We start from the raw sequence: 25,531 nt of genomic DNA on the forward strand, positions 1-25,531 counted from the left end.
TCACATTTTCCAAACATCATTTAATGTTTATTATTGCATCTCAGCAGCTTTTCAAGTGTTTGTGGTTAAATAAGTAAAGGAGCGTCTGCATGATGTCATAGAATAAAACGGCTAAAAACTGGTCGCGAGGATTCCTTCGTTTGGACAGATATTCTATTAAAATGACTTATTGCTCAGAATTATATTGTGGGATAAAACCTGACAGTCGTGGTCCGTGTTGGTGCATGGGGGGGGCGTCCCTCCAGTTAAAATGAGTCCATCAGGCAAACATCTGGACGGCTTTGACTCCTGGATCAGACACTCCTTCAGAGCGCCACCTCTTCAGGCCACGCCTCCAGGTCATTTGTAGGAGTAGGCCGGCGCCGGGTTCAAATCCCGGACGATCTTGTTCAGGCTGGAGATCTTCTCCTCCAGCAGGTAGTTCTTCTTCTCGGCGATCTTGTGCCGCTGCTCGGTGATCTCCAGCGCCTTCATCAGCTGAGCGTTCTCCACGTACAGGTCTTGGATCAGAACGTCTGCTTTGCCGTTTTTGTGCAGCTGGAAGAGCGAAAAAGAGAGAAAATGAACGGATGCAGACGACAACATTCAGAGAGAACTCCAAGATACTAAATAAAGAGCTTTAGTTGGAAGTCTCAAGTTTTGCTTTAACCTCTTCCTGTCCAAATTATTTTCTTTTATCGCTTAAGGAGAGGCTATATTTTAGCAGTAGTCCTGAATCAAATGCTACGTTGCAAATTAGCAACAAAAGCCATGAAAGGGTTAAAAAATACTTCAAATGTTTTCAACAAAAAAATCCCACAAATATTGATCTCCCCCTTCAGGCCGGGGGAGGAATGGCAGCCCTAAACAGGACTTTTCCTCAGAAAACTTCAATGTTTTCCAGTTCTACTTATGTCCACACATGTAAAGAAGTATTTGCATTTGTAAAAAACATGTGCGTCTGTAAAATAAAATTTACCAACACTAAAGCAGTTTGTGCTGTTGTGTAGAAAGACTTTTAAATATTCGTTTAAAACCACGTTTGCATTTTGTTTACATGCAAAGCGTTTCTGTGTCTGAACATCACTTTCAAAAGAACATAACTTCATAGCTCCGGGGCGAAACCAAACTTCCTGAACCTAAACCCGACCAGTGATCGGAGACTTTCTGAAACGCATGGCAGGAGCCGACCTGATCCTTCAGCTGAGCGACCTTCTCCTTCAGCAGCAGCTTCACGTTGTGCAGCGACAGCTCGATCTCCTTCATCCGCTCCTCCATCGCCCTCATCTTCCTCTCATCCTGGAGAGAAGACCACAGTTCTAATCAAGCCCAGAATTCCCTGAGAAAAGAGTCGGGAATGAGAGGCGGAGACGGTTTTTTCTGGTGGTAAAAGTTTTATTTGATAAAAAGGATTTCTGGACATTTTTGTAAACTAAAAAAATGACATAAATGATTCAACAAACCATAAATAAAATGACGATAAAATAAATAATGAGCTCCAGGACAGACACAGCTTGAAAACCCAACAGAACCACGACTGAAGCTGGGACTGGAAACCCGACAGGTTTAAGGATGGATGCAGAACCTCTGACTGACGGGAATCTAACCTGTGGGAAGCCCCTCCCTTCATACAGCCACAAGGTGTCCTGCAGTGTAAACTACAAAGGCGTCTCCTCGTTTGACTCCGCCCAGTTCCTGCTGCCTTCGATCACATCATCGCTTCCAGAATTTCCTCTGGAAAATACAGCAGGATCTCCGTTTTTCCGCCATGCCGCACGCAGCAAAGCGATCTTCCAGTTTTCCCGCCACGCCGCAGAAGAGCGGGTCGTGGAGTCTGATCAGGGAAGAGGCGCCGTTATAACCCGCCGATCCGCCGGCAGCTGTCTGCGTGAGCCGCCCGCTGCTCCGCCATCGGCTCCTGGAGAGAAAAGGAGGCACACTTGACCAGAGCTCCACCCCCCCGTCAGACGGCACGCCGTTTGACCTGGTATAACCCCAGAGACGACCCCGCACAGCAGAGATGAGCTGAAAAATGGTTTCATTTGTTGGTTTTTGACTCAGACCTATGAAAATATAAAAAAGTGTTTCTACGCAGATGAAACTTTACTGTTCAGGTCATGTGACCACATTTAATTCAACAAATGTCTCAAGAAACAGGCGGGAAAAGAGACTCCGCCCCCATTAAACTTCATCTTATTGGCTCAGAAACGGTGATGCTGAAAACAAAAAAGATCCCTGAAGATCCGTGAAGACCACAGCCGTCCAGATCTACAGCAGGAGTGGATCCCAACCTCCAATCCCCAACAGTCCTGAACGTTTATGGAAAACTGCTGATGTTGGAGATAAAAAAGGGGAAACTTTCAGGTTTTTTCTGGCATTAAAAACTCGCAGCAAAGCTGTTTTTTTTTCAGAAATGTCCAATTTGGAGTGAAGTTCTGGAACCAGAACGTCTAAACCAGCCCAGAAACCAGAAAGAGGATCGGTCTCAAGACACTAACGGAGCTTCAGGATCTTTGACGCCGGTCCGCAAGACACACAGAAGGAATTGGAACATCTTCATCTGGAGTCTTCGGGTCGTCTGTGACCCTGCAGATCCTCACATCGCCATATTGGGCTCAGATTCGGTTTCCTGTGGAAAACGGGTCGGTTCCTCCGTCACCAAAGGCCTGAAGAACGTCTGAAGGTTCTCTTCTCTTATCCAAGTTTGTCCCTAAAGGTCAAAATGTTTCCTGACCTTTTCTGAAAAACCGGATGAAGGTAATTGAAGACCTGAGGCCACCGTCCAAAGTCCAGAACCAGACCTGAACCTGAACTGGATCGGAACCACTTGAAATCCACTCTCTGATTCTTTGGTTTTGGTGATTCGAGGTCGTTTGGCTTCAGACGATTCTTTGATTTTGTCTTTATTCCTTTTAAAAAAATAAATAGAAACCAGCCGATCTTCATCCTCTCTAAACCTTCCAACTGGAAAACATCTGGTCCAAACGGCTCCGTCCTCAGAACGAGTTCTGATGAGTCAACAGAAGCAGAGCATGCTGGGAGCAGCTGCTCTTCCAGGTGGAGGCGGGAACATGAGAACTCCAAACAAAGGTGACCCGAGGACAGATGGGGGAGGAGCCTGAGAATCCAGCTTTCCAGGATTCCATCGGAGGAACGTCGACTTCCTCACCAAGGAGCTTAGAAAAGACGATGCGATGGAAGAAAACGGGACGCAAAGGATGCGGTGACATCCATCCAGGAAGCGGAAGGATTTCTTTGGACCTTCCTCCGTAAAAAGGAAGTTCTGCTTTTGGCGGGAAGTCGGTTCTGTACCTGCAGGTTTTCTGGCTCCTCGGCGCGATGTCCTCTCTGGACTCTGTGAGGAGACGGAGGCAGAAGTCCAACCAGCTGAGCCTGAAAGGACTGAAAAGGAAAAATCAGCTCAAGGAAGAAGAGATTAAATAAAACACAAAAGGAGAAATATGGAAACCAAGAGACAGAAGAAAACAAAAACACCTCAACTTTTATTTAGAACGCGTAGTAAACTAAGAGTAAGACTGAAAAGCTACTAGATGCTAAAACCAACTGCAGAGTTAGACTCTACATTTCATAGATGGATATTAAAGCCAAAAGGCCTCTAAAAAAACAAAAATTGAACTAAAAAGTTTAAATATTTGATGGGAAATGAGCTGAAAGGACAAATAAAATCAAACGACTGCTATAATGAGCTGAAACAGAAGAAAATTCCCAGAGCAAATATAAAACCATGAACCAAAAACGCACAATTATTTCCTTATGAGGTCATTTAGTAGGAAAAACAAAAGTCAAAGAGAGCAAAGTGTCTCTGACAAAACTAAAGTAAAAAAAACAGAATCGTAGAAAATGGGAAAATAGTAAACTGGTGCATTTGTTTAGTTTCTGCATCTCAGTGCTTCTGGCTCCATAAACTTTTTAAAACCCCCGCCTACAGCCAGCAGTAGCTGGGATAGGCTCCAGCAACCGTGGGACCCCAACAGGGGGAAACAAAAGGGCTGAACCCGTTTCTGCCTCCAGCTTCTCATTTATGACGATTCTAATCTTTGAATTTCAAGCAGTTATCAAGCAAAAAGTCAGATTTCCCCTGGAGAGGAAACGTTTGTAGATCCGTCTTCACCTTCAAGGTTCTCTTTAAATCTACGCAGTCTGAACAGAAAAATGTAAAGATTTTTTTCATTGTTTTGTGTCACATGTGGTTTTACTTTCTCTATTTTTTTTCCTCCTCAGTCTTAAAGTCTATAAAAGAGCTTCAGTAAAGTTTTGGGGTTTTACCAAGTCTTTCTTTAAATAAATCCAATGAAGCTTCATGAAGCTTTATGAAGGTTTTGGGTTTTACTGAGTCTCTTTTAATAAACACGACGGAACTTTATCAAGCTTCATGAAGCGTTATGAAGCTTTGTAACGCTTCATGAAGCTTTAGGAAGTTTTTGGGTTTTACTGAGTCTCTTAATAAACACGACGGAACCGTATAGAGCTTCATAAGTTCTATAACCGTATAGAGCTTCATAAGTTCTATAAGTTCTTTAACCGTATAGAGCTTCATAAAGCCTCAAGAAGCTTTATGAAGCTCTATGAAGCCTTCTGAAGCACCTCCAGCAGCTGTGAGGACAGACGACTCATCTGCGCTTTTAGGGCTTCGTTCTCCAGCTGAAGGTTCTCCCACTCCGCGCCGCTCCGTGCCGCTTCACAGCCCTGAAAACAGGTTGAGATCTTTAAGGACGTCCAGATCCAGGACTTCCAGGTCTGGACGTGGACCCGCCGCCATACCTGCTCCCTCTGCGCCTGCAGCTCCCGCTTCAGGGCAGCGTTCTCCTGCTCCAGCGCCTTCAGCGCGGACGCCTGACCCGCCTGCTTGTGTTTGCTGAGAGACAGGATGGTGGCATCCAGCTGGTGGACCTGAGGATCAGCGGCGGGCAGGTGTTCACGTCTGTAACTTGCTACGGCGGCAGGTGGAAGGGGCGGGGCTTTACCTTCTCTCTGGCCTGGACCAGGTCGTTTCTGAGGCCGCGCGCGTCCGCCTGCAGCCGCTCGTTCTCCAGCCTCAGCAGGTGCTGCTCCTTCGCCTCCTCCCGGAACATCTTCTTGCCTGAGGAGTGCAGCTCCGCCTCTAAGGTGCGGTTCTGCCATCAAACACACAGGTGAGCTCTGAGCAGAAGCTGCTGCGGGGAACCTTCAGGCACCAGGAGAACGCCCACTTTTTCCTGAGTGTGGAGCAGCTTTTTGTGCAGCACCGCCACCTCCCGTTTCAGGGAGTCCTTCTCCTGCTGAGCAGCTTTCAGGTCGGCCTTCAGTCGGGCGTTCTGCCGAGCGGCGGCCTGGAGGTTCTCCTCCTCCGTCTTCACCTCAAAGGTAAAACGAACCTCCAGTTATGAAAAAGCGTGTCAGAAAACTGCAGAAATGAACGTTTGAAGCAGGAAACCACGACACCCGGACATGTTTGGTCCTCCCAGGAGCAGATTACCTTCTCCTGAGCTTTAGCCAGCTGGGTTTGGAGAACCCCCACCTCTCTGTCGGCGTTCTGACGCTCCGCCAGGATCTGGCTGAGCTGACTCCTGGCAGCCTGGAAAAAGAAGAACTTGATTGGTGAGCCACGCCGTAACGTTTGCTCCAAACGGACCAGAGGGCCTCCTGGATGGAGGTGATGCTCGCCTTCTCCCTTAGCTCACACAGCTGCTGTGACAGCTGCGAGTTCCTGTTCTCCAGCTGAGCCGTGTCCTCCAGAGCGTTGGTCAGCTCCGCCTCCAGAGCCGACACGCAGGCCGCCACCTAGCGTAGAACAGTCTCTGTTACTGAGACGCCGCCACCGCCATGCGCGGCCCCCACCACACGAAGCGGACGTGCCGCGAGGCCGCCGCACTCCCCTGCTCACCCTGGCGTGCCCCTCCGCGGGGGGCCCCTCCCTCTCCTTCAGCTGCAGCCTCTCCAGGTGAGCGGCGCTTTGGGCGTTCCTCTCCGCCAGAACGCCGTTCTGGTCCTCCAGCCGTCGGCTCTGCGAACACAAAGACGTGAGACGTCTGGAAGCTCCTGAGGAGGAAGAACGTTTAGCTTCTGTTCAGGGTTCCTTCCATGGTTCTGATGTTTCATTTAACTAGAAGAAAGTCCATTTCAGGATTGAAATTCATTTAAAAAAAAAAAACACAAAAAATGTTTTTTTAATGAAACAGATTCAGAAATTTGGACGCCACAGTTCCACAACAGAAATAGGATTTCCCTTAGAAAGAAAACCTCTGATCTGATGGAGATCTGAACATGTTTCAGGTCCTCAAAGTCTTGGTTTGGACTCTGGCTGTCCGGTCACCTGATCATCTGATATCTAATTCTCTGATCCTCTGGTCGTCCCTCTGGACCTGACTGATGCAGAGCTGAACTTTGGGCAGACCTCCTCCTCCAGAAACCACAGCCTGGGTGTGAATCCTGACCTGTCTCTTGAAGGTCTCTGCTGCCTTCTGGGCTGCAGACTTCTCCTTCTTCAGGCGCTCCAGCGTTTCCCTGGAAGGAGGACAAGGTCGTTGAGGAACCAGATGAGGTGGGGGAGGTGGAGGACCTCTGACAGCTTACAGCAGCTCCTCCTGGTTCAGGTCTCCTTCTTCCAGAGCGCTGATCTTCTTCCTGAGGGCCAGGTTCTCCTGAGCCAGGCGGCCGGCTTCAGATCTGGAAGAAGAATATGATCAGGAGAACTTTGAAAATAAATGAAATTTGACATGTCTGATGTAAAAAATAAAACAACTTTTTGTAGAAAAATGTCCAACACTTAAGATCTAAGGAGGACACCCACGGCAGGGGGGGCGGGAGCAGGTCTACGGGGGAGGCAGCAGGTCAGGGTCTAGGTTCCTCCGTGTTACCTCTGAGCTCGAGTCTTCTGGTTCAGCGTGTGGGCGTGGCCCTGCAGCTGTGCGATGGATCTGCGCAGACGCATGTTCTGCCTCTCAAACGCCCTGCAGCTGTCCTCCAGGCTGAAGGCCTCCCCCGGGTCAGCAGGAGGTTCCTCCTGCCTCTCCGGCTCGGCCAGCAGCAGGAGGAGTCCAGAGTTCTCCTCCTTCATCCCGCCGATGTCGTCCATGAGGACAAAGCCCCGGTACTGGAAATCCTGGAACAGTTTGAGCTTTCCTTCCAGGCTCCAGAGCTGCTGCTCCTGCTGAGCGCTCTGCTCCTTCAGTTTGGCGTTTTCGCAGCGACAGTCTTCGTAGCGGATCTGGAGCTCCGCCGTGTTCAGGGCCTTCATCTCCAGGTCTCTGACGTGCTCCAGCAGCAGGAGCATCTGGACCTTCAGGCTGTAGTTCTCCTCCAGAGCATGATGGGATGTATGGACGTTTGCACTGTGATGGTCCAGCAGGTTCTCCAAGATTCCCGTTTTCTGCCGGAGCAAAGAAACCTTCTGGTGAAGGAGGAGGTTCTCCTCCCTGGAGATGCGACACAGAGCCTGTAAGGTAAGGAGCGCCTCCTCCTGGTTCTCACGGTCTTCCACAGCATCATGTGAACATTCCAGGTGGTTTTCATCCACCTCAGCTTCCTCTGCAGAGTCCTCCTGGAGGTCACGCGTCTCCTCCGGCGTGGAGGCCTCAACCACAGTCTCATGATGCTCCTCACCTCCCAGGGGGGACCTCCCATCCTCTGTGCTCGCCGCATCAAAAACTGCTTTGTGTATTGGGCTTTCAGAGTAAAAATACGCGTCAGGAGATCCTGAGCGGCGATCACAGGACCGCCGTTCCCACGCTTCCTGGTGGAGGTCATGGAGCTTCAGGCTCGGATCTGGAACCACCTCCTCACCAGAAACACGGCTCTCCTCCAGCGGAGAGGCCTTCAGCACAGCTCCATCCTGGTCTTCATCACATTTAGTCTTCCTGGGAAAGGCATCACGGTCCAGATGTTCCAGGCCGACTCCTGCAGACGTGGAGTGAAGAATCTCCTCCTGGGTTCCTTCCTCTTCTGCAGAATCCAGAACCCGTCTGCATTCCGCCTCCAGCTCTTGAACTTTCACCCTGAGCTCGTCTCTTTCAGCTGCAACATCTTGACCCCGTTTCTGAAGGCCGCTCAGGTCTTCCTGCAGCTCCTCCTCCTTCACCTTCCAGAGGTCGCGCTCCGTCAGCAGCTCTGCGGCGTGCCGCTCGGAGCTCCGCCGCTCATCCTGGACCTGCGCCTCCAGCTCAGAGATGCTCCGGAGGAGCTGCTCCCGCTCCTGCTGGAAGCTCTCCACGGTTTGGTGGAGCAGGAGCTGGGCCTGCAGGGCTTTGCCGTCCGTCTGGGCGAGGAGCTGGTGCTGCTCCTGCAGCCGGCTGTGGAGGCCGTTCAGCTGCATGCTCAGCTCGATTTCTTTGCTCACCGCCTCGTCCAGCTCCTCCTGGAGATGTAGGTTCTCCGTCCTCACAGCCTCCATCTCTTCTCTGTGGACGTTCTCCAGCTCCTGCTTTCTCCCTCTTTCCTGCTCCACAGCCTCCTCCATGGCTGCTCTCTGCTCCTCCAGAGCTCTCTGCGTCTCTGCCTCCCAGAGGAGCTTCTGGTGCAGGAGGTCTTCTGACAGAACCTGCAGCTCGTTCTGGTAGTTATGCTCCAGTTTCAGGACGTCGGCCCGGAAACGTTCAGCGACGGTTTCCTGATCGCAGGACAGACGAGTTTCCACGTCTGAGATTCGCTGCGTGAAGCTGCTCTCCACCTCCTTCCTGCGGAGCGACACTTTCAGCGCCTCCCGCTTCAGACGATAACCTGCAACGGAAGGAGACGGGGAGGACGAAGCGGGACTCACCTCTCCAGAGCGACGTCGTCCCGCAGCTTCTGCAGCTCGCCGCGCAGCGCGCTCCTCTCCTCGCCGTGTTTGCTGCTCAGCTCCTTCATCGCTTCTCGGTGCCTCTCCTCCAGGAGTTCCCTCTCTTCCGCCGCCTCCCTCTCCATCTTCTCCTTTTCTTCTAGCTTCTCCTTCTCCTTGCCCAGCCGCTCCTGGATCATCCCTTCATAGTCCTCCTCCAGCTGCAGCTTCTCCTTCTCCCACTCCTCCTTCAACCTCCTCTCCCTCTGCTCAGACTGCTCCTGCAGCTGCAGCCTTTCTTCTAGAATCCTGCCGTGCAGAACCTCCTCATGATGCTCCTCGAGCTTGGCGCGCTCCCTCTCCCACTGCTCCCTCAAGCTGTTCTCCTTCTCCTCCTGGTCCACAACCAGCCTCAGCATCTCCTCCTCCAGCAGCACCTGCAGGGTCTCGTTCCTCTGCAGGTCCAGCTGAGCCTTCTCCTCCTCCCACTGCTCTGTCAACCTCCTCACCAGCTCTCCTTTCTCTTCCTCAAACTTCACTTTCACCTCCTCCAGTCTGACTCTCAGTTGGTTTTCATGGCTTACTTCCAAAGCGTCTTTCTCCTGCTCCCACTCAGCCGACAACCTCCTCTCTAGCTCAGACTTCTCCTCCTTTCTGGCCTCCAGAAGCTCTTCCTGCTCCTCTTTCAGCTTGCTGATCTCCACTGCATGCTGCTCCTTCAGCTCCTCCATCTTACGGAGAAGCTGTTCCTTCTCCTCCGTCTGCTGGACCTCCAGGGCCTTCAGCTGCTCCTCCAGGTCTGCAGAGACCCGCAGGGCCTCCTGCAGCTGCTGTCTGAACGGACCCACTTCTGCTCCTCGACTCTGTAGTTCTTCTCCACCTGCGGCCGGCTTTAGCTCCGCCCCCTCCAGCTGGTTCTGGAGCTCCTGGGCGTGGCTCCGAACGCTGAGCATCTCCTCCCGCAGAGCTCCGAGCTCCTCCTGGTGCCGGAGGCTCAAAGAAGCTTTCTGCTCCTCGTGGATCTCCTGCTGCTTCTCCAGCCTCCTGTTGAACTCATTGACCTGCAGCCAGAGAAGAAACGTCTGAAGTTAAAGCAGGAGCCCGTCGCGGTTCTCCTGCTAGGTTCCCGTTACCATCAGGGGTAACGGCTGAGCGTCGGACCGGCAGCTCCTGAAAACGACGTTATTTTGATCCAAAGGAGCAAAAATCTGACAGCAAACGAGAAGCAGTCGCTGAAAAAGAATGAATAGACGGAAAAATCAAATAAATGAAGAAAACGATGGAAAAACAAAAGCAGAAAACTGATCCAGAAATGATTTACTGAACACAAAGTCAGACATTAAAAAGCAACAGATTCAACAGAACTGCAAAGAGCTGAAACAGAAAAAAGCCAATTCAAACATGAAAATGTAAAAAAGAGACGAACCCGACAATAAAAATGTCTCAACGGCTGAAAGACAGTTGGACTATAAATGTGCAAGAATAGAAAATAGATAAATGAATTAACTAATAAATACCAGACTGACGTAAAGCTGCTGGACTATGCTAATGATGTTACACTAATTGAAAATAAATGTTAAAAAAATTCACCTTTTTGGTAAATAAGCTGACGATTTTGTAAAACCGATTTTGTAAAGCCTCCACAGACGCCTTCAGGAGCATCTCCTCCTGGACCCCCAGACTCACCTTGATCTCCAGCTGCTCCTGAAGCTCCTCCATCTGCTGGAGGTGCTGCTCCTTCAGCCGCTCCAGCATCATCTCCGCCTCCAGGCTCAGGCTGAAAGGCTGCACCTCCTCTGACCCGATCCCTGAGAGCATCAGGCATGTCAGCTCATGAACAGACTCCGGGTTTCAGATCCAGAGGGTTGCCGGTACCTGGGTCCGACTCCATGCCGGGGCTTTGGCTCTCCAGCTCCTCGGACAGGGCCTTGTGGGTGGGGGCGTGACCTTTGCTGAGGGGGTGGAGGTCCTGCAGCTCCGCCTGCAGCTCGTCAATGCGATCCTGCAGCTCCTGTCCGTCAGAAACATCAGTTTGAGGAGAGGAGACGGAGGCGGAACGAGTAGGCGTCGCCGGACCTACCCTGCACTGAGCCTCGTAGCTGCTGCGCAGCTGCTTGATGCGCTCCTCCTGCAGGAGGAGGTCCGCACTGCTGGGGTCCACATCTCCAAACTGGAGGAGGCGGTGCCGGATGCAGGAGGACAAAAAAACACAAACAAAGAATCTTCAGCTGAAAACTGCACAAACAGAAAGAAGGGGTTTCTGAAATCCCATCATGCACTGCAGGGAGCACCTTCTCCTTCATGAGGCTCTCCAAACTCCTCTGCAGTTTCAGAATTTGACCTTGAGCCTCCTCAAGCTCTTCGGCGCCGTCCAGCAGCTCCGTTTCTAGCCGCCGATTCTCCTGAAAGCAGACGGAGAACATCGGTGAGGATGTTCTCCAGACCTTCTCTTACAGAACCCCCGTGAGGCCAAGCGGCACCTTCAGGGAGATGGACAGGTGATCTCTGAGGAGAGACTCCTCCTCCTTGATCTTGGCGATCTCTGCCTCCGCCTTCTCGCGCTGCAGACCGGCCTGCTGCTGGATCTGCTCCACCTCCTTCATCAGCTCGGACCGGACCGCCCCCAGCCTCTCCTTGTGCTCCTGCTCCAGCCTCCTGCCACACATTCAGCAGATCACGCCGGTTCAGCCAGAACCCAGAGGAGGATCAAGCAAAGGTCCGAGTCCGGTTCTGTAGGAACCAGAAGAACCTGACAGCCGGCTGAGGTCAGGGTGGGAAGACCTTCTGAGCAGAGCTGCCAAACCCTAGCGGACCTTCTGGATCAGCAGGTTCCGACTGATGGAACCAGGCGGAACAGACGGCGCTCACCTGAGGTTCAGGCTGTTCGCGCGCTCGATAGCAGCGTGACGCTCGTCCACCTCCGAGGCCAGCTGGGATTTCTGCTTCTCCGCCTTCTCCAGGTCCGATCGGATCTTCTCCTTCTCCCGGATCTCCTGCTCCACGTTCTCCCTGACAGGAACGAGCAGCGTGGTCAGGAACGATCCTCCTGAAGGCGGCAGAACTAGAGGGGCGGAGACTCACAGCAGGTGTCTGATCTCCGCCTTGAAGCTGGCCAGTGCCGCCCGGAGAACGCCGTTCTTGGTGACCAGCAGTTCGCTCTCCAGAGCGGCGGCGAGGTCGCAGAGGTTCAGCCTCCCGTCCGGCTCCACGCTCAGAGACTGAAACGAAAACGTCATTTTGAGTCGATCCGCACAAACGCAGCGCCGGTTCCAGGAGGCCGCCGTACCTGCAGGATCTCCACGCCGTTCTCCACCCCCTCGTCCATCCAGACGTCCAGGACTCTTTCTGCTGCAGCGTGGCCGGCGCCGTCGTCCAGCCAGGAGAAGAGGGGCGTGGCCGTGGTGCTGCTGAAGGCCGGAATCCTGCGGCCGACTTCATCGAAAGACTGAAACGGAGACATTTACACCGTTGTTCTGATGTCAGAGAAAAAAGTTTTTTTGGGCAAACCTCAAAAGTGGGAGGAGCTTAGAGAGGGCGCACCTGAGTGGAGTGATGTCTTTTGAGCTGCCTGTACGGCGTGGAGGCCGACGGCGTCGGCGGCTTCGGTTGAGTCATAAGCCTGGAAACAAACTCCTGAACGTCCATCTGCTCGTCAGGATCCAGGAGGGCGTCGGCGCCGGGCTGAGACGGAAACGCGGAGCGAAAAAAGAAAACATCCAGAAGTTTCAGGAGAAAACGATGACGTCATGTAGAAACGGTCACGTCTGCCATTTTAGAAAGTAACGAGCAGCTCGATCACGAGGAAGATACATATATAAACTCCACCAACGAACACCAGCCAACCATTTTACCCATGATCCTCTGCACCCAGAGCTTCATCTCAGACCCTACAGGCCTCAGGTGATGCTGGAATGTTATCGCTTTGGTTTTTCCTTCATTAAATCCTGAGATTGTTTTGATTTTCTTCATCTAAGGTGAAGTTTTCGTCTAAAACCATAAGAAAAAACTACAGAATGAGGCTAAACTTCACGTTTATTTCCATTTATTAACCATTTTATAAGAACAAATAAACGCGAGGAACCCGGCACCACCCGCACGGGTCAGCAGAGACCCGGATCAGGGATCAGGACAGATCCGTTCAGGACATGACCTTCATTTCATGCAGAAACATCAGGAAATGGACTCAGCAGCGTTTTAAGAAAACACGTGGACCCTGGACTCACCTCCAGGCCCAAACTTTCACACAGAACCAGCAGTTCGGACCGAGCGGCGTGGCCATCCCACGCCATCTCCAGCTCCTCGCAGGCGCGACGGAGCTCCGCCTCCAGCCGGACGGACAGCGGCGCGACAGATCCTCGCGGCGTGCTCGGCCCGTCCGGGTTCCACAGGTGCATCTGGCCTGACGGGGGGGGAGACAAAGCACACGGTTCAGCCGTGGTTACGCTCCGGAGACGGCGGAGAAGCTGCCGCCTACCTTCTGCCTCGAACTCATCCGAGCTGCTTTCCTGGGAATTCCAGCGCTGCAGGAAAAATGTTGGAAATGATAAAGACGACAAAAACAAACACACAAATTACAGGAAGCATTCAAACTCAGCATCAGAGGATGAAGCCGGATCTCCTGGGAATGAGCGTGGTTTGGGGAAAAGTTTTCATCCGACCGATTATTCCGGATGTTTTTATAGAAACCGGAAACGGTTTTGATCAGCAGACGTTTCTGATTCTGGGGGGGTTGAATCAGTATGCAAAGAGAAACTTTCCTTGCATACTGAGGACTTTTGGGGGGCGGGGGCTCCGGCAGCTGTGACCTGGGGGGGCTGCAGCTAAATCCCAAAGTGGCCGTCTTTTGTTAGCGGAGCCCACAGTGAGGGAATGAGGAGCAGATGGGAGCCGGACGTTCCCCTGCAGACCGCAGGCATCCATTGTACTCCTGCTGCCGCCCCCCCCCCCCCCCCCCCCCCCCCCCCCCCACACACGCATCAGGTCTGCAGCCCCCCCTCCATCTGCTCCCGAGGCCGGACACGGGGCCCGTGATGAACGCTGCACGTGGGGGCAGGAAGGTCACAGCTCTTCCAAAGATCAACCGAGGTGGGGATCGAACCCTCGAATCGCTTCAGTTTGATCGTCCAGACAAACAGCCCAGATTCTCAGCTAATTATCGAAAGTTGGACAAAAATATTTCAGATTTCTCAGGAAAAACGGGACGAAGAGCTTCAGCGGCGGCGACGCAGAGCATCTGGAAAACCAAAACGGGACCGCGGCCTCTTTGTGTTGAACACACACAAGCAGCATGAACACACGACCTTCCCCCAGGCTCCACCCACAGACGGCAATGGAAGGTGTGGGCGGGGCCGACCATCCCGCCGTAGATCTTTCTGCGTCGTCACCTTAAACGGTGCTGCCTCTGATGCTCACTGCGTTATTTACAGACACTTCTGGGACGTTACCAACCGCCCGTTCCCCGTTAACCTGCCGCCGCTGCTTTTAACCCGCACCTCAGCACGCTAAGCAGATTAACCAGGAATAACGCCTGGACTGTGGCTGCCGAGTAACGGTGCGTTCAGGGACAGGAGGAGATAAGAGAGGCATCTGAGTTTGTCTGGAACCTCGCGCTTCCTGGGAACTGCCGAGTCATCGTTGTCCTCCAAACTCCCGTCTGCCGGGTTGACGTCGGGAACGCCAGAGGTGGTCTCCAAGAACTCTGGCGTGGAGCGGCGGCCGTAGCGTTTGCTGCCCTTTACAAACTTTGGTTGGATTTCAGGAGACGCTGGAATGAGAGGAGTGGATCCGGATGAAACATAATCCAGACTGGGAAGATGCTCAGAACCAACAGCATCAAAAGAGGATCCGCATAAGCGGTTCTGTTCCAACATCTGAGGAGGGTCCGCTCCAGACCCGCCCAGATCCTGAACTTTTCAAGGACCCATAATAGAACCCTGTGGGACTCTACCTTACATAACAGATCTATGAACGCTCTGATCCCAGCTCTACTTTTATCTGGGCTCAGTTTCTGTTTACTCTGTAGAACTAAAACCAGTCCTCCCTAAAGCCGTGCCCTGAGGCTTCATAAACACATCAACACGGCGTGTGCGCGTCTGTGCACGTGTGTGCGCACGTCCAACCATGATGGTGCAAACAGGAGAAGCAGTGGAGTCAGCACAGAGGCGCTCCGCTTCACTTCACAAAGTTGCTTCCAGGATCTCATAAAAACTTGTCCAGCATGAAACAAACCAACCTTTTGGTTTCATTCTCCTAAAACATTTTTATCAACCTCATTGTTTCTGAAAAATCAGATTAAAAAAAAGTAAAATCTGAAGCTTTTTCTGCTTTTTTTCTCTCTGCTCTGTAACTCAGAGATCCTTGAACCTGCCGTTCTTCACAGATCAGGAGTTTTTGATCTGAACTGTGTCCAGGACTCCTGAAAACCTGCAGGTTGTGTAGCCAGTCTTTGGTCCAGGATCTTACCTGTAGGGGGCGGGGCCTCCTGCTCCTCCTGAGCTCCTGGGAAGGTGGAGTACAGAACCTGGATCAGCGCAGTCTTGAACTGCTGGAAGTCGACCTGCAGGAACACGGAGACGCTTCAGAATTCCAGAAATTCAACCGGAGAAGCCGGCGAGGCCAATGGACGCATTCTCCAGTGGGAGGGGGGAGGTCAGTCTGACAATCAGCAGCTGCTAACCCTGAATGTGTTGATCCTCTTTGTGCTTCAGAGGAACGTTCTCCTTTCATAAAGAGCATCCGTCCAGCCGTCTGCTCCCCCGACGCCCCCCCCCCCCCCCCCCAGCAGCACTTTCACCCCCCCCCCTCAGTAGATCCCCAGGCCTCTGCTTAAGAACGACCTGCTGTGGCTGTCAAGTCATAGCGACACGGTTCCTCTTTTCCCTCTTTCACCGGGACAGGAACAACTCCATTTATGGGGCTTCTCGGCTGCAGGAAGTGACATCATCGCTGATGATGTTTAGCTCTGATCCATGTGGTCAGAGATTTTGTTCGCCGTCAGCGTGCTCGCTTTTAGGAAATGAAAACGAACCTTTTTAAGCGATTGATCCAAGATCAGAGCTGCACTGTGGTGGAGTGGTTAGCACTCACCGTGAGACGTCCATGGTTCAAATCCCAGATTCTGCGTGGACTTTGCATGTTCCCCCAGAGAATATTTTATTAATGACGCCATATTCAATGTTCTGTTTGATTTTAGTGCAGAGGTTTGGTCACAAACAACGTTCTCCATGGTCACCAAGAGAACAACGTTCTCCACGGGCGTCTCTGGGTTCCACAGATTGCGTCCAAACACAGATACGATGATCCATTTCAGATTAAATTGAACTCTGAGAACAAAGATCTGGAATCGTGTTTGGAAAACTGTTCTTTGGTCAAATTTCTGCCGGGTTCCTTCAGCTTTGAGGAAGCTTCCACATTTTCGGCTACAAATGAGTGAAAATCTGCAGCAGATCTTTGGACTGACGGAACACCGACGAGGTCACGGCTCCTCAGGAACCAACCAGGCGTGGTCCTTAAACCTCCTTCAGCAGAACCGGGCTGCCCGTCAGGAGAACGCCGCAGCAGAGACAGCTGCTCCTCAGGAGCTTAACCCACTTACCCTGGCGCTGAGGCGGTCCTGGTTCTGCAGCAGCGCGTGCAGCAGAGCCGGCGTGGCGTCCTCCAGCTGCAGGGACCGGCAGAGGTCGGCGAGCTCCTCGGGGGTCAGAGAGCCGCAGCCACTGGCGTCAAAACTGTCAAAAACCTCTTTCAGACGCTCCTCGTAGTGGTCCTGCTCCTGTCCGTCACCCATCCCACAGGACAGCCCGCCGCCCTGCAAGAAACGCCACCAGAACCTCTTAGTCCCCACGTCCATCCCAGCTCCAGAACCAGACCCGGCCCTCCCCAGAGGACTCTGAGCCGCTTCCTGACGGCGCTATGGCGGCGCCTCGTTTGAGCCGCAGGCTTTGCTTAATCCAATTACAGCGATGAAGCCATCAGGGAACGCAGGAGCCTCCAGCTCACAGCTCCACCAGCCTGACCAATCAGGAGGCCCGTCAAACCAGTCCAACAGAACTTCTGACCTTTGGGAGATCAAACTCCTCTGATTAGAAATGGAACAAAGAATCTGGAGCTGAGGGGAGGCGGGGCTTCCCACATTCATGAAGATGAGATCTTCACAGGAACGTCCAGAACTTCTCCTGTTTGAGAATCCTGAAGAACTTGGACCTCAGAAACCAGAAACCGGTCTCTCCTGCTGCTCTGAGGAGAACCAGCAGCCTTCAGGCTCACTCTGGGGTACCTCAGGGTTCTGCTCTTAGACCCCTTCTGTTCTCCAAATCCATGAGCTCCATGAAACCCAATGACCTTCGGCTTCTGAATCTTAAAACTTTCAGGAACCCGTCGGGAACCGCTGTGCTCTCTGAGCAGAACTCGGGTCCAACTCTGCAGGCCGACCCACAGAACTCGGAGCAGACGGCCTGCAGTCGCTGGTGGTCTGCTCTCATTCCTCCTCAGATGTTTTTATTGTTGCTTTTTCTGAACAAGTTAAAAAAAATAAACTTTTCTTTTTGATCCCTTGACGTCTGTCCTGCTGAGATGTTCTGCTCCCAAACCGGAACCTAGAACCTAAAATCCCAAAAGTTCCGTAAAACTTGAGACTTTCTGCACATCAACGCTGCTTCAGGACTTCAGAAAGTCACCAGAACTTTGAGAAATCTCAGAACCCATCAGAAAGTCACCAGAACCCTTTCAGAAGGTCCACAGAACCCCTCAGAACAGGTCTGTCTGTGACCCTGGTGTCTTTATGACAAACGTTTCAAAGTTGGAGCCTGAAGAACAATAAGAGCAGAAGAACCTCATCAGAACCACATCAGAACCTCGGAGCTTCCAGCTGCTTCCGTTCACCACAACAAAAGCCTCTGAACGGTTCTGCAGCAGTTCTGCATCTGGACCCAAACATAGGAACATCTATGCTATCAAAATAAGAAGCTGGTCGTTTATTTACTGACACGGTTTTTAAATGACGTCATTTTATAAAAAGTCAACATTTTAATTTTTCACAAACTTCCGGTAAAACCTGAAGAATTTCTCCAAACTTTATGTTTCTAACAGACTTTGAGCAGAAACGTGTTTAAATCACGTTTATTCCTGAAATCTGCGTCCTTTTCCCTTTGAAGGATTTTCCTCTCCGGTGGTTTAAATCCGTCCCCCCCGCCTCAGAAAACTCGGTTTACCGGCGGGTCACTTCTGGACTGAAGCTTTCAGCGAAAAACGGAAGGAGCCGCTTTTTGTGTCTGTTTTCACGTTTTAATGCCAAAGTTGAGGAACTCACCGAAGCCCCGGAGAGCCGCGTCCCGGTCCGCAGAAGTTTACCGAGGCGGAACTTCCCGCCGTTCGTCCGCGGCGGCGCCCAGCTTGTCCCGGCGGCCGCTCCACCACAGCTGCCCTCCCGCGTCCTCTGGCTTCATCTCCGGCGTGGACCTGATTTGAACAGCGGTGACGAGGGAGGGCGGCGCTGACCGACCCGCCCCCGCTGGGGAAACAGCGCCGTTAACGGGGAGGAGGGGGTTTCCTCGCGCGCGTTTACACTACGGACTACGGTAACCGGATTTCAAAATAAAAGCACGGCGGAAAGAATGAAAACAGTTGATAGTTAACGCTGCAGTCAGAAGTAAATTCGTCCTTAGAAGAATTGAAAATTTCCTCTTTTGATGCCTCGATTGTTGTTTGAAATGTTTCTAAATGCTTCAAAAATGTTTCAGCTATCTTAACTTAAACAGGAATGAAAGGCTTCCTCCACGGTTTCAGCTTCTTTGGAGACGAAATACCACTGAGGAGTTATCATTGACTGTATATGAGAGCTGGACTGAGTGACTCCGCCCCTCTGGCGTTCCAAACAGGACGTGGCTCCAAGAAGCCAAAATCCTGTAGACCTCTATAGAGACACAAACAGCTGTTCCTCAGTCCTTCTGAGCCGCTTTCAGTGGAAAGTATTTGGACTTCATACAAGCTCACTCCAGATTGTAGACAGTAGTTGCCACAGCAATGTTGACTCAGACCAGCTGGGACCAATCACTGTCGCCCGTATCGCTGACAAATGGCGACTAAATTGGCTTCATCGTGTTAATGGACCCGGAGGTAAGGCATTTTCTATGGGCACGTGACACTCGCTCAGTCCAGTTCTCTTATACAGTCAATGGTTTTCTTGGTTTATATATTTAAGAACGTTGTAGTCTTTGTGTTGACGGAGCAGAGAGCTGCTTTAATCCTAGAGGACTTTGAAGGCATCTCCAGCACTGCACCTAAGTCTTATTTTGAGAACAGGAAGTAGTGTTTTGAAATTAGAAACAGTGTGTCAAACTGAATGTTTTTGACCAGTGGCGTTCCCCAGGGGTCTATCTGGGGACTTCTTTCGTTCATTCTTTCCATGCCTTCCTCTAAGCCAGTCATTGCGCAGCAATCATCAGTACTTATGCAGATGACACTCAGATTGACATTTCCTCCAAAGCAGCTGAACCAGTGGAGTTCCTCTGTCACTGCAACAGATCAGCCAGTGGAACAATGTTCTGCAGCAGAACACAGATTCAAACAAAAATCTTTGTTCCGGAGGAACAACAAAAACATTCCTGAGAACTTCTTCCTCTAAAACACACAAGTCCGATCAGAAATCTCAGTGCAATCATGAAGTCTGATGGGAGCTTTAAGAGTCACTTTAAATCAATAAAATCCCAAACAGTTTACTGTGACGTCATCAGAACCAAAGTTCTACTGTCAGAACCCGACCTTCAGAGACGTTTCCGCTCATTCATCTGCAGCAGGTTCGGCTGCTGTAACGGTCCGGACTCAGGAAAGCAGTTGATGTTCATCCAGAACGCTGCTGCTGGTCCTGACTAAAACCAGGAAGTACAACCACATGGGTCCTCTGCACTTCCTGTTGCTCAGAGGACAGACTTTAAAGCAGCTCTGCTTGGGTTCCTGTCTTTTTAGCATCATAGAACATCTGGAACATGTTTGTCCCACCTGGACCAGAGGGATGTTGGGAAGCTGAGGGACGGACCGTAGCCCAGAGTTTGGACTGCAGGTTCTGGAATCTGGAACTCTCTTCCTGCTGATGTGTGACAGACGTCCACTGAGGTTTGGACTGAAACCGGTTCTTTCCAGACCAACTTTTATCCGCCCACTTTTATTCTAAAATCCAAATGAAATGATACTTTATGGTTTGTCTTTTTGCTGTTAGTTTGTTTCTGTAAATCCCTTTGCCTTGAGTGTGAACTGGACTTCACAAATAACCTTTAAATTAGGAACTTCTGTGGAAGTTGACCTTTATTTTGAAAGGCGTGTATCCACCTTAACCTGCTTACAGTCCTGATCTGCTGCAGGATAAACTCTCACTAAAGTGCCAGCTGACCAGCAGGTGAACACTGCCCACTTTGTGTTTTGGCTTTGCTGAAGCAGCAAAACGCAGCACTGAAGGATACACAACAGCCCTCACACACACACACACACACACACACACACACACACAGAGTGTTAGTGTGTAAACACAAGACTCTGCACTCCAACAGCACGTCTGTTCTTCAGGTTCTCAGCCGATCCTTCCAAAAGGTTTCATGTTCAAACATCGCAGAAACGCAAACTGATCTGAAGAGGAATTTGTGCGTAAAAAGCAAAACACAAAACTCCTTCATGTTAACAATGACTTCAAACCACACAGAGAAGACAAAACAACACAAGGAACGACTGGAAGGACACAGAGTGTCTTTGAAAAGGAGAAACACATCTGATCTGACGCATTGAGATAAAAACAAAACACCTGAAAGTCCTTCAGAAAGTATGAAAAAACACCAAAAAAAGGGTTCAGAAATCCCAAATATTTACATCAGAAGGTGAAATTAATCTCAGAATGGGATTATCAACACACGTTTATGAGCTAGTGGCAGTATTACTGCAAAAACTTCAACTCCCACAATGCATTGCATTGGCTGAGTGTGTCCTTTCCCCAATGTTTGTACTTTCAGGTTTAAAATGTCAGAATCAAAACGTAAACTCCACAAGGTTGATGCTGCTCCTCATTTCTCACATGTTCCAGACATGAACGCCGCCTTCCTGAGGATGAGGAACAGGACACGCCTCCTCTGGCGGGAGCGCTTCCTCTGGCAGAGGGAGCAGGACCGGGTCGGTGGTTGACCGTTGACCCGGATCCTCTGGATTACCCAACGCTCCTGCCGTCAGAGCAGAACGTGCCGCTGCAGACATGAGGAGAACCTTGACGCTCCTGATCAGCGTCTATGCTTCAGTCCCTGTTTTCCTCTACCTGTTTCCATGGTTACTGAGTCACGCCGTGTTCGCTCACCTGTGTAAGTCTCTGCTCCTGCTGTGTGGATCACTGTTGTCTGAAGGAAACCGTAGACGTAGAATTTAGTTTCCATTATGTTCTAACATGGCCTGTTTTCTGACATTTATGATCCCCCCCCCACACACACACGGCCAAAGCTGGACTTTGATTGGACGTTTGCAGCGCCTGGATTTGTTTAGTCTTCACGCTTTTTTGGGGGGGTTTCTGTGAGACGAAAAGCAGTTCTGAGTCCTCTCTCAGCAACAACTCTAATCACCATCCTTCCACCGCCGTGCTCGATTACCAGGAAGAGATTTTAAGACTAATTCAGCTCATTTTGTTTCATCATTTTTGCAGAAAAAACTTCAGAGAGAGAGAAGAGATTTTCTCCTAAAAGCATTTCAATTAAACCAGCTATCTACAGTTTTTTTCACACTTAATAAGTATTTTTAAGCGTTATTATTTCCGTCTACAGAACATTTTTCTTCCCAACGGAGTACTGGTTACTTTAGGAGGTCATGTAGTTTATTCAAGTGTTTGTTTGTTAAATAACAAACTCTCATTCATCTGTTGGATAGTTCAGTTTCTTAAATAACTGGTTTTTTGGGATCCTTTTAAACCTTCTAATCTCATACGTGGGATTTTGAGAGGCGTCTTTGCAGGAGAAGCAGATTTCAGCGGACGTCCTGCAGCCTTCGTTCAGACACAAACGTTCAGAACGTCTGACGCTTCCTGTGGGCCTAAGATCTTTTCAGGTTCTCCTCTTCACCGTTAACGGCTCAGAGAACCGTGACGCATCTGCATCAGATCAGGATCTTTTCCTCATTTCAGAACTGAAGTCATTGGAAACATTCAAAAACAGTCGACCGGACTTTTTGTTTTCTCTCCAACAACCTGAACTCAAATCTCTGCAGACATCCTGTGGAGGTGGCGCCTCTGTTCCTTCACTTCTTCCCTCCTTTAACGTTCTTGAGTCCACGTTCTCCGGCTTTCTTCCGGACTCGGACGCAGACGGTCTGCAGGTTGGTCAGGTGACACTCACCTGTGGTCCTCTCCTCCACAGTGAGGGTTCCATTCTTCGTGGACCTCAGCCGACCTCAGGATGTGCTGAACCACACCTGCAACTTCTACCTCAACACGGAGGAGGACGTCTGGGTGGGAGTGTGGTAGGTAGGCCGCCGCTGGCCGCTGAGGCGCCACAGAAAATGCTGCATGCTTGTTTGGTGCAGGCGGTTCCTGGAGGACAGGAGCCGCATCCGTTCAGCCGCACAGATCCTGAAACTTGAGTGCCATGTTTTGTTGTGCTTACTCTTCCTCTTCTCTCGGCCCTTGTAGGCACACACTCCCCGCCAGCCAATGGGAGGCGGCCTCTGGGAGAAGCGCCGACTGGTATCAGGAGGCTCTGGGAGACGGCCAGCCTGTTATCATTTATCTCCATGGCAACGTAGGGACCAGGTGGGAAAAGAGCGTCATGGGTAGAGATCCTTCATCTCGCCTCACTAGAGACCAGAGGGTATCTGCAAAGGTTTCCACGGTTACGCAGCCTCCAGATCATCAACATGTTTTAGCACAAAACGATTCAGAAGCTGAAAGGAAAACGAGTCTGAAATACACGGAAGTTTGAACATCATCAACGCGTTTCCAGACTAAAATCCATTTGTTGAATTTGCAGAAAAGACTGAGGAAGGCAGAAATGTCTTCAAACGTGCAGGAAATTCTGAGGAAAAAACAGAATAAATGTGAAAAAAAGAGTTTAAAAACTTTAACCGTGGAGAGGCCTAAAGAAAGGAAAGACGTTTAGAAAGCATACATTCTAAAGGATCTGCAGACACTGAAAAAGCTATAAATAAACTAAATGCTGCATATTTCAGAATAAAATCAAAGAAAAGAAGCTTCCATCAATGAAATGAACAAGCCGTGTAGCGGTCCGAACCTCCAGAATCAGTCACAGGTCAGAGTTACAGATGGATGGAAATGTGTCACAACCCTGAACAAAAGATGAAAAATGAAAAGTCCCGTTCAAAAGCTACAAAGCTAAATTGACTGACAGAGTATCCAGGAAGAACCCACCTTTTCCCTGAACGTAGTGACCTGTGACCCCGAGAGAGACCAAACTGGTCCTGGATGAAAAATGAGGACGGAAGGAAAACCTGATTATCCTGAAAGGAGTGGAAACAGAAAAAGATGTACTGAATATTCAAACTATTTTATTGAAAAATTACAGATATAACTGATGAGAACAGAATGATCAATTATCTGCAAAAAAACAGAAAGAATGACATTTGATGTGGAAAAATGGAAGCCTGTGCTGCTCTAAATGACATGGATTTGTGTTTCTGCAGAGCGCTGAGGCACAGAGTGGAACTGGTGACGGTGAGTTCACGACTCCTGTGTTCACACTGAAATCTGGAGCGTTCGAGTCTGAAGGAGTGTTTTTCTCTGGGATCCACAGCTCCTGAGCGCTGCTGGCTTCCATGTTTTATCTTTGGACTACAGAGGTGAAGGACCGCCTACATCCATTATTAGAAACAGAAATCCCATTTTTTATCCCAAATGCCAATCAAAATCGTTTGATAGGTTAACAGTTTTAGAAATACAATAGCTTTTTTTCAAAGAAAATGTGTATCATGGTAAATCAAACAACTGCTCAAACCCACCTAAGTAAAAACTAAACTAGCTTTTTTTATAAAAGCTTTGTTAAATGATTTTGTGTCCAGAGCTGCAGGTTTTTAAGTGAACTCGCTGTGATTTTGTTTTGTGACTCAAAGGTTTCGGAGATTCCTCTGGACATCCCAGCGAGGCAGGGCTGACCTCTGACGCCCTCTACCTGCAGCAGTGGGCGAAGACGCGCAGCGGGGGCAGCCCCGTGTGCCTGTGGGGTCACTCTCTGGGTTCGGGGTCAGACTCCGGCTCCTTTGAAGGATTTTTCTCCGCAGCTTCGGTCTCAAACTCTGGTTTCTAAGGAGCTCGTTTGTTTTTGCAGGGTGGCCACCAACGCTGCAGTCAGACTACAGGAAGGAGGTGGGGCCCTCCTCCCCTCAGGTTGTCATGGTAACAGGAAAGACAAAACAACAAAAGAAAAACTGTTTGGTGTCTAAAACTTTAAACAACTTTTCTTGTAGATAGGAAAATGCGTGTTGTAAAGTTTGCAAATGTTCCCAAACTGTTTTTGAAATAGTGACTCCGCCCCTCAGAAATGATCTCCATGGCAACCGAACTTTAAAACGTTTATTTAAAACTAACTTCCTTCTAACAGCTCCTGCAGGATAAACGTAAACTTCTGTTTTTACACGGAGCATAAGACATTTGACATGAAAGTTTTGGATCGCAGAAATGTTTTTCTGTTGGACCCCCCCACAGTGAGCCCCAACCCCAAAGCCTTTCTCCCCGTTTGTCCAGACAACACTAAAGTCCATGAGGTCAAACTTTAAAGCTCGTCTTTAGCTCCGGCCCTCGTCCAACACTGGTTGCTAAGCAAATTACAACAATGGATTTAAAATCAAACATTTCTACACACTAGATCTGCTCATCAGCTGCAAAAAACTCAATGGTTGCTATGGACCATCACCTTCACAGAAGCTACCAGCTTCCACTGAAATCTCCATTTTTACAGCGTTCTGCTTTTACTGGTTTGTTCCTGCAGAGGCAGCAGTGGATGCTTTGATACTTGAAGCTCCGTACACAAGAATTGGAGACGTTGCAGCAAACCTGCTGCTCACTAAGGTAGGAAGTTTTGATCCTGAGTGGAAAATCCACAATATTTACAGAACGGACCTTTGGAATGGTTCTAGAATAGGATCTAGGATGACATGAATATGAATATGCCTCCTCCACTGGACGCAAACATCCAAATGTATCTTCTGAGGGAAATTGTTTTAAAAGATAAACGAGACGCCTGGAATGGCTCGTTTCTTGTTTGGATGGATTTTCTTTAGCTGAAGTCCAGCCTTTCTGTTTTCCGAGCTCATTTCTGTTCCTTTGAACCTGCTGAGGTTCCTGAAGGACCCACATCCATCCTGTTCCTTTCCGTTTCTCTCAGATCTACACGTTCCTTCCAGGATTGAAGGACTTCCTCTTTGACCTTCTGGAAAAGAACCAGATTGAATTTGCCAACGATAAAAAGTGAGTTTTGGTTCCAGCGACCGTCCAGCGCTGAAGACCAGAAGCTGATTGTCCTGTGGACGCTTGCAGCTTGAAGACGCTCACCTGCCCGCTCCTCATCCTGCACGCCGAGGACGACAACGTGGTTCCTCATCGCATGGGCCAGCAGGTGCAGCCGCTGCTTCACGCACGCCAACGTTTGGCCCTTTGTTGCTCAAACGGATCTCTTTGTTCAGCTCTACCAGGTCTCCCTGGAGGCGCAGCGAGAGTTCGGCACAGACGATCGGGTCGCCATGGTCTCCTATCCTGCTGATCTGGGATTTTCTCACAGCAACATCTACATGGACCCCAGTTTACCAGAAATAGTCAAGTACGTTCAAAAGGTT

At 50.2% G+C, this 25,531-nt stretch overlaps 2 protein-coding genes across 5 annotated transcripts in view; one reads left to right on the top strand and one right to left on the bottom strand.

The window, feature by feature from the left end:
* Positions 1-22,225, bottom strand: nin (ninein (GSK3B interacting protein)). 3 transcript variants are annotated; one of them, XM_078941192.1, is made up of 29 exons: positions 22,087-22,225; positions 16,329-16,541; positions 15,197-15,290; positions 14,338-14,498; positions 13,209-13,254; positions 12,958-13,133; positions 12,275-12,415; positions 12,021-12,179; positions 11,816-11,952; positions 11,603-11,743; positions 11,215-11,389; positions 11,026-11,136; positions 10,815-10,904; positions 10,610-10,745; positions 10,421-10,542; positions 8,735-9,795; positions 6,837-8,651; positions 6,553-6,645; positions 6,414-6,483; positions 5,864-5,983; positions 5,644-5,760; positions 5,456-5,554; positions 5,190-5,336; positions 4,965-5,114; positions 4,762-4,890; positions 4,585-4,686; positions 3,292-3,381; positions 1,171-1,278; positions 1-537 (listed from the first exon to the last, which is right to left on the bottom strand). In XM_078941192.1, exons 1-29 carry the CDS (start codon positions 22,117-22,119, stop codon positions 340-342), a joined length of 6,234 nt encoding a protein of 2,077 aa, XP_078797318.1. In that variant the 5' UTR covers positions 22,120-22,225; the 3' UTR covers positions 1-339. The 3 variants fall into 3 exon arrangements, with proteins under 3 accessions (XP_078797318.1, XP_023807379.1, XP_023807382.1); XM_023951611.2 differs by lacking the exon at positions 22,087-22,225 and adding an exon at positions 18,042-18,299; XM_023951614.2 differs by lacking the exons at positions 6,837-8,651; positions 22,087-22,225 and adding an exon at positions 18,042-18,299.
* LOC101159055 (lysophosphatidylserine lipase ABHD12) overlaps positions 19,695-25,531 on the top strand; it is a 6,238-nt gene continuing 401 nt past the window's right edge. The window contains exons 1-12 of one of the 2 annotated variants that reach the window (XM_004082070.5): positions 19,695-19,843; positions 20,799-21,066; positions 22,108-22,210; positions 22,380-22,499; positions 23,387-23,417; positions 23,497-23,542; positions 23,813-23,942; positions 24,028-24,095; positions 24,688-24,767; positions 25,084-25,166; positions 25,236-25,314; positions 25,382-25,515. In XM_004082070.5, coding sequence (XP_004082118.1) covers positions 20,964-21,066; positions 22,108-22,210; positions 22,380-22,499; positions 23,387-23,417; positions 23,497-23,542; positions 23,813-23,942; positions 24,028-24,095; positions 24,688-24,767; positions 25,084-25,166; positions 25,236-25,314; positions 25,382-25,515 — 977 coding nt within the window. In that variant the 5' untranslated portion in view covers positions 19,695-19,843; positions 20,799-20,963. The remainder of the gene's footprint in view (positions 19,844-20,798; positions 21,067-22,107; positions 22,211-22,379; positions 22,500-23,386; positions 23,418-23,496; positions 23,543-23,812; positions 23,943-24,027; positions 24,096-24,687; positions 24,768-25,083; positions 25,167-25,235; positions 25,315-25,381; positions 25,516-25,531) is intronic. The other variant, XM_011490040.3, reaches the window with a different exon arrangement.

This window comes from Oryzias latipes, chromosome 22 (assembly GCF_053564925.1).
Source record: "Oryzias latipes strain Hd-rR chromosome 22, Olatipes_Hd-rR_3.1".
In the NCBI taxonomy this organism is placed as follows: domain Eukaryota; kingdom Metazoa; phylum Chordata; class Actinopteri; order Beloniformes; family Adrianichthyidae; genus Oryzias; species Oryzias latipes.

What these genes read in the sequence shown, in the direction of transcription:
- nin (XM_078941192.1), bottom strand. Translation starts at nt 22,119, where the DNA reads ATGGAACCCTCACTGTGGAGGAGAGGACCACAG. An exon ending in GACGACGTCGCTCTGGAGAG is followed by an intron (nt 8,652 to 8,734) that starts GTGAGTCCCGCT and finishes GTCGCTCCGCAG; the next exon opens with GAAGGAGGTGGAGAGCAGCT. An exon ending in CCGCGGAGGGGCACGCCAGG is followed by an intron (nt 5,761 to 5,863) that starts GTGAGCAGGGGA and finishes GTTCTACGCTAG; the next exon opens with GTGGCGGCCTGCGTGTCGGC.